This window comes from Argentina silus (assembly GCF_951799395.1).
Source record: "Argentina silus genome assembly, chromosome: 19".
NCBI classification, from domain to species: domain Eukaryota; kingdom Metazoa; phylum Chordata; class Actinopteri; order Argentiniformes; family Argentinidae; genus Argentina; species Argentina silus.
Window position 1 is genome coordinate 3,155,027 of NC_139673.1, and position 7,500 is coordinate 3,162,526.

The following is a 7,500-nucleotide window of genomic DNA, read 5'->3' on the forward strand; positions in this document are numbered from 1 at the left end:
CGTGCTGCTAATCCAATCACTCCCCTGCCACGGTGGGACAGGCAGGGCACTAATCCAGTTTACACACCAACACAGACTCGTTTCCTCCCTCCCCTAAGAGGCGTTCCAGGGTACAGATATGACATTGAGTGGAAATATGAGCATAATTACAAGCAATTATTTTATTTTTATAATTATAATGTATTTATTCTTTTTTTTTCTTCTTTTTTTTTTCTTTTTTTCCCGCCCCCCCCCCCTCCCACCGCTAGCTAATTGCTCTAGCCTTGCCACCAAAGCCCAAGGTGATACCGTGGTGGTATCGTTTTCGGGGAGAGACGCGCGGCCAATTTTAATTTCCCTCTCCCCGAGCAGCGCTTGGATCATTTGCATGCATCTGTGGCAGTTTACCCTTGCGTGCAGTGGGCAGGGTGGACCTCAGATAAGTCATTTAGACTAACAGGAACTTAATTTGTTTAATCTTTCTAAACCTTCACAGGGGGATGTAAAAGTATACAGCCCCTGCCAACCCACTTGCCCCCACCACCCACTCTAAGCCCACCTATCTTGACTCCACTCCCATACACCACACAACCGTGCTGGTGTTAATGTCAATGTTGTCTCAACGTTGTGTACAATACTAAAATTAGAGGTGATAGTTGGATCCAGGGGTTCAGAGGTCAAATAGCGCCACTGCGACTGGTTTTCAATTAGGCCCTCAGAACATCGGGCCTTTGGACCTTCTGAATCATTAGCATGATTCAAATTAGAGACACAAAAACAGAGCTTCTGTAGTATCAGCAAGCCTCAAGGAGCTGTGTCATCCCGATAAAGGGAGACTGGAGTATGGATCTAGATTCTGAGATACAGGCCACTATCAAAATGACATTTCCATTTAAGGTTTAACGTAATTACCTCCATGTTGTCTTATCTCCCTGCTTCTGGGGGTGTGAAACTCTGGCCTTTATTCTCGTGGCTATCAGAGGATCATCTAGCTGCCTAATTTGGGTTTCAACACAATTGAAGACGTGGTTGGAAGAAAAGGCCCAGGAAAATAGAGTACTAACAACACCCATGCACAGTGCAGGGATATTGATAGCCCCTAGTTGGAGCAGAGGAACAGATGTTGAAGAGAGAGTCTTAGAATGGTCTCTGTTGACCCATAGGTCATGTCTGTAAATATTGTATCATCATGATATCACTCTACAAAGTGTACAGTGTTCTCTTTGCCAGGGGTTTACCAGCAAATCCCCAAGACCTTTAAAAATGCTGCAAAGGAAATAACTCACTGGTACTAGATAGTCCTTTCAGACTAAATAGATGTACTTACTGTCCAAGCTAGAGGACTTTTCCATTTTACACTCCAGGAGGAGGAGCTGCTATTGGCAGATTGACAAAAGGAATGTTTCTTTAAAGCACACCGATCAATACGAAATACACTGCGTCAAAATCAGATGAGGACGTGTTTGACATTCAAAGGAAATATGCTGTGAAACTAGGAAGTAATTAGAGAGAAGAGTTGAACTTTCTGATACGTAAAATGCCGCGTGACACTCGCAGTGAAGACGCACAGATGTTTGAACTGTTAAGGGAACGCAGGGGAACACATTTGAGCGTTCAACTTGGTCCTGAATTTGGCCATGCATACTGTAGGAAACACAGTAATTATATCTCTCCCTCCACACCAGACCGCAAACAAGTTAGTTTCGTCTCTAAGCCCTGGAAAATAGGTTTGTCTAGAAATATAAAGGAGAGGCTTAGCCTCCCTCTTGCCTTTTGGGGTGGGAGGGGGTTGTAGAATGTATATATATAGCTAATAGCCTAGCTATCTGTCTGCTGTTGTGGGTAGTGAATACTGCTGACATGGCTAGCTCTAAGAGAGGCGGCTACAGCACACGAGGCCTCTTTTGTATCACTCCTCAAACACGCTTCGAGGAAAACCAACGTTGAGAATCAGGCAGCCGCCGCTTCAGCGTCCAGTGTTTCCGCCTGTACGCGAAATCACCGCGCCTCTTGTTATTTACATTTTTCGAGTCAATACTGTACTTTGACCCCGGGGCGTATGCTGCACAATGAGCCTTATCCTGCAGCTCATTGCCGCATCAGTCTTGTTGGGCCTGTCAGGGGCGTGATTAAAGCCGTGCCATTGACATGAATAGGAAATAGATTTTCTAACAGCTCTGGCTAATGAAAGCTGAGGGGCCGGGATGATTAATGGATGATTGTTTAATCGATTAATATCTAGCTTCAGAGGATTTACGGTGTGAGGAGAACTCCATTACAGGTCTTGCTTGGTTTAAAGATGTCAAATGTCCAAGAATTTATAATAACTAACTCCTATCCTAAAAATAGCATACTGGACTGACTGGATACAGTAGTAATCTGACCATACAGGACCATTCATATTCAGTAGTACAGTGTGACAAGGTTGGGCAGATGGCCATTTCTTTCTATAGATAGAACAGTTTCTATCATTTTTTCATGTAGTGAGATTGCTTCTGTTTAGTGTACGAGTAGCGATGTGCTTTTTGGATTATTGTCATTCAAAGACAAGAAAAGATGGTTTAATACCATAATACATATTCAACACATTGGGACAGGTGCCAGATAATGAGGATGGAGTTTTAGCATTGCGTCAATGTCTGTTGTTATGGTACAGTAGGCTTTTATGAGATGCTAAGCCTAATATCTGAGACATGCAAGGACACTTATCCCCAGAGGCTTGTGAAGTGTGTTGTTGTGACTTTCTGATGACCTCTGTGTTTATTTATTGTGTGTGTTATGTGGTGTCTGGAATGCCTTATTTCTCCCCTGTACAATGTAAAGTGCTTTGGGTGACTGCTAAAGCACTATATAAATCCCTATATAAATGATAAATAATTTATTGAAGTAAAGTCATCCATAATTAAGACGACCTCTAATCTGTGACCTCCTGACGACCTCTGACCTTTGACTGACTGATGACCTCTGATGTGTGGCAGGTGGGGGGACACACTATGTTGCCTATCCGCTGGATGCCCCCGGAGAGCATTATGTACAGGAAGTTCACTACGGAGAGCGACGTCTGGAGTTTCGGGGTCATCATGTGGGAGATCTTCACCTACGGAAAACAGCCGTGGTTCCAGCTTGGCAACAATGAGGTACTGCACTGTCCCATCTGGTCACACGTTACATACGACTGCCCCCTATAACTGCTACTGCAGCTTAATCTCTAACAGTAACCCTAACCCTAGCTCCAGCCCTAACCCTAACCCTAGCTCCAGCCCTAACTCCAGCCCCAACCCTAACCCTAGCTCCAGCCCTAACTCCAGCCCTAACTCCAGCCCCAACCCTAACCCTAGCTCCAGCCCTAACTCCAGCCCCAACCGTAACTCCAGCCCTAATTCCATCCCTAACCCTAACCCTAGAACCAGCCCTAACTCCAGCTCCAACCTTAACCCTAGGTACAGGCCTAACTCCAGCCCTAACTCCAGCCCCAACTTTAACTCCAGCCCTAATTCCATCCTTAATCCTAACCCTAGATCCAGCCCTAACTCCAGCCCCAACTTTAACTCCAGCCCTAATTCCATCCTTAACCCTAACCCTAGATCCAGCCCTAACTCCATCCCTAACCCTAACCCTAGGTACAGGCCTAACTCCAGCCCCAAACCAAGCTCTCATTCACAGGTTGATGTTTACAGTTTACAGATTAAGATGTAAGATTTATACAAGATCTTGCAAGATCAAGAAAGATACAAAATATATTGTTAGAGCAGTTTAGATTGAATTAGGCTGTTGAGGTCTTAATTTAATGTTACTATTGCTTTTCACTTATTTCTGAGAATCAGCACAATCCTCTGTGATGATATATTGATACTGTGCCATCAGAAATGATGCAGCATTACACAATTCTCATGATTCGTTTGTTTTTTCATTGGAGGGGGGCGTGGTGAATCAATGGAATTCAATTAGGATTACTCTTGTAAAGCAAGGAAATTAAATTGACCTTAAAGAATAACCTGACAAGTATCTTTGCACTCATGATTCATGCAATTGAAACGTCAATATTTTCTTGGTCTTGACATAGAATGAAATTTCCCAATTTCTTAATGTACCTGTGAGCACTGAGACTATTCTAGTGTATTCTCAATTGGCAGTGGTTCATAATAAGTAGCTGTTCACATAACTGTTCATATAGCTATATGTTTCCATGCTAGACCAATACAGATAACAATGTTGTGGGGTTGTTATACAATACTGTAAATTGTAATTTGGAGTGATTCAAACTAAAGACAATGAAAGGCTAATAATATTTACAGTATAAGGGTCTTATCTCTGGTGCTTTGACGAGGAAACCCTATTGATTAAACTACAACCACATGTTTGTCTCTCGTCAGTATTATCTACATCCTTTGAAATAAATAAGTAAATAAGTAAATAAAATAAATAGTTAGTCCAAAAAAAGGTTCTTAATTTGTCCCTGTAGGGGCACCCTTTGAAGAACCATTTGGATTCCATGTAGAGCCCTTTTGGGTTCCATGTTTAACTTCCTTCTACTGAATTCTAAATGGAACCCAAAGGAGTCTACATCGAGTCCAAAAGGGTTCTACTGCAACCCAAATGGGGTTCTTCAAAGGGTGCACCTACAGGGACAAATTAAGAACCTTTTTTTTGAGTGTACACTCACCGGCCACTTTATCAAGTACACCTTGCTAGTACTGGGTTGGACACCCTTTTGTAGCCCATCTGCTTCAAGGTTCGACGTGTTGTGCATTCAGAGATGGTCTTCTGCAAACCTTGGTTGTAACGAGAGGTTATTTGAGTTACTGTTGCCTTTCTATCATCTCGAACCAGTCTAGCCATTCTCTTCTGACCTCTGGCATCAACAAGGCATTTTCGCTCAGAGAACTGCCACTCACTGGATATTTTCTCTTTTTCTTACCATTCTCTGTGAACCCTAGAGATGGTTGTGCGTGAAAATCCCAGTAGATCAGCAGTTTCTGAAATTCAGAAACTCAGACCAGCCCGCCTGGCACCAACAACCATGCCATGTTCAAAGTCACTTAAATCACCTTTCTTCCCCATTCTGAACTTCAGCAGGTCGTCTTGACCATGTCTACAAGCCTAAATGCATTGAGTTGCTGCCATGTGATAGATATTTGCGTTACCGAGCAGTTGAACAGGTGTACCTAATAAAGTGGCCGGTGAGTGTATTTCTCTTTGCACTGGGCCAGACCAGACCGCGACACACTGGTACCCTAATTACCCTACAGAGCTGAACCAAGCTGGGCCGAACTGAACTGTTCTGGCCTGGCCTGGTTATGCATCAGCCATAGTTGCTGAAAAAATGCTGGAAAGGAAAAAGAAAATACCTGAGCAAGCGCAGTAAACAAGAGTGTATGTTTACCTGTATTTCTCTCTCTCTCTCCACAGGTTATCGAGTGCATAACGCAGGGTCGTGTCCTGGACCGGCCGCGGATCTGTCCCAAGGAGGTGTATGACATCATGCTGGGCTGCTGGCAGAGGGAACCACAGCAACGACTCAACATCAAGGACATTCAGAAGGTCCTGTACGCCATGGGAAAAGCCACACCGGTATACCTGGACATCCTGGGCTAGCATTGGTTGGATGTGCTTGTTCCTCGTCAGACAGACAGACAGACAGACAGACAGACAGACACAAACCAGGAATAACCAAACAACCTGCACCTAACTGCTCCACTGTCAAAACACCTACAAGTTTGGGAAGGACTTAAGTGCCTGCTACACTTTTTCGATATACTGGATAATAAAATAAAAAAAAGTATCAACAACACACGCACTTTTACATTTTGTTTACTTACATATATGATGTATAGTTATTCAATGAAGAGAACCTTTTTCTCAAAAACTGCAAAAAATAAATAAAAAAATACACTAAAAAAACAAAATGAAGAAAGGGAAATCGTGGCGATGTTTGCTTTTGGTATGGCGACGACAGCACGACAATGGAATAGGAATCTTTCTTGTGTTTCATTTTATAAATATATATATAGATATATTACATATATTTTTTATTTATTTCGTTTCCTTTTTCCAAGGTGATGAAAAGTCTGCCATATATGTCGCTAAGGGCACGCCCCTATTTGGAGATGCCCTCGGACTATTGGCAGGGACTTGATGAAGAAAGCCTTACATCTCTCTGATTGGCTGAAACTGTGTTCTTATGCTAATGAGGGCCTCCCTTTCTCTTGAATGAACACTGAATGGTCGAAAAAGGAATCCTGGAGATAGAAGAACTACCCAATCAAAACCTACAAATCTATTTTAATTTAAATGAATGTACATAATGTAAATTTCTATGTGTCGAATTATGTTAACTTATTTTTTCTTTTCTTTATTCCTTTTTCCGACACAGTGGGTAAATGAACTGGGTCTTCTGAATATTCTCTGACATTTGTTTTTATCATGATCAAGGAAGGATTTATCTCGGTGTTGATCCATTTTGGACGTGGTGATCAAGTAATACAGAGAACGGAGGATAAAGCCAACTGACACAGAACTTTAGAGAGAGACTTTTTCAAATCTAATGGAGTGCACCAAGCCATTGCTCCAAATGGTGTTTTGCCAAGAGGTGATAAAATCTTATATTAACTTTCCAGTTCATTTGCTTTTCATGGATAGAATAACGCGTTGATAAGTAATATCGCTCACTCCTCCCCTGGCTCCCCCAAACACAGATACACGCTTTGAGAAACTGTTATGTCATTTTCATGCTATTTGGTGTGAAATAGTGCTGTTGCACTCTTTAAGAAAACATTTTTGTAACGGAGTATACATCATTTTAGACACATACATGTGCAGAAAGTACGCAGAATGATGTGGGTGACTCAAGACAGTCTGGGACGGTACCGTAATCTGGGATTATTATTGTTATTTCTGATTGGCATCGTGTTTTTATATTTTTCACTCTGTTATGTAATGAATTTACCGTAATACACCATCTATTGGCCCAAAAGGAAATGTTTATTTAATGTTTCCTCTCGCTCAATTCATTTTTGTGCCAATACATGACTGCCTTTTCATTTGTTTCCCTCCTGTGCTTGTGGCCTTTGCATGTTCAGCAAGTTGAAGTTTTACCCACAGTTTGTTGATTTTTAAAATCAATACCGCAATGAACAGAAAGCCCGGAGAGCATGTGGTGTCCACCATGAATTGACTTCAGTTTTAAGCATCTAATTTGAGTTACAGTACAGTGCTCATAACGTGTATATTACAGTAATATATTACTGTGACAGTATTACAGTACACATTTGCAGTGCTTGTAAATGTGTACACAAATAACATGTCTATGCTGTGTCTGCTGGGTTACATTTACTGATACTGAATCTTACTATCATCTAAACATCATATACTGTACAGTACTTACGGTACGCATACAACATAATGTGACGTCTCATACCAAATGTCCTGCCATTTGTACTCTGATATGCCTTGGTGTGAGAGGCATGGCTGTTACTACCCTTCAATTACAGAATTACCCAAATGACGGATGAGGTTTGTGAA

At 42.0% G+C, this 7,500-nt stretch overlaps 1 protein-coding gene across 1 annotated transcript in view; it reads left to right on the plus strand.

The window, feature by feature from the left end:
- LOC310819523 (NT-3 growth factor receptor-like) overlaps positions 1–5,921 on the plus strand; it is a 91,525-nt gene extending 85,604 nt beyond the window's left edge. The window contains exons 11-12 of the mRNA XM_083690825.1: positions 2,958–3,116; positions 5,389–5,921. Of these exons, the coding sequence (XP_083546951.1) occupies positions 2,958–3,116; positions 5,389–5,574 (345 nt within the window). The 3' untranslated portion in view covers positions 5,575–5,921. The remainder of the gene's footprint in view (positions 1–2,957; positions 3,117–5,388) is intronic.
- The last annotated feature ends 1,579 nt before the right edge of the window (positions 5,922–7,500 follow it).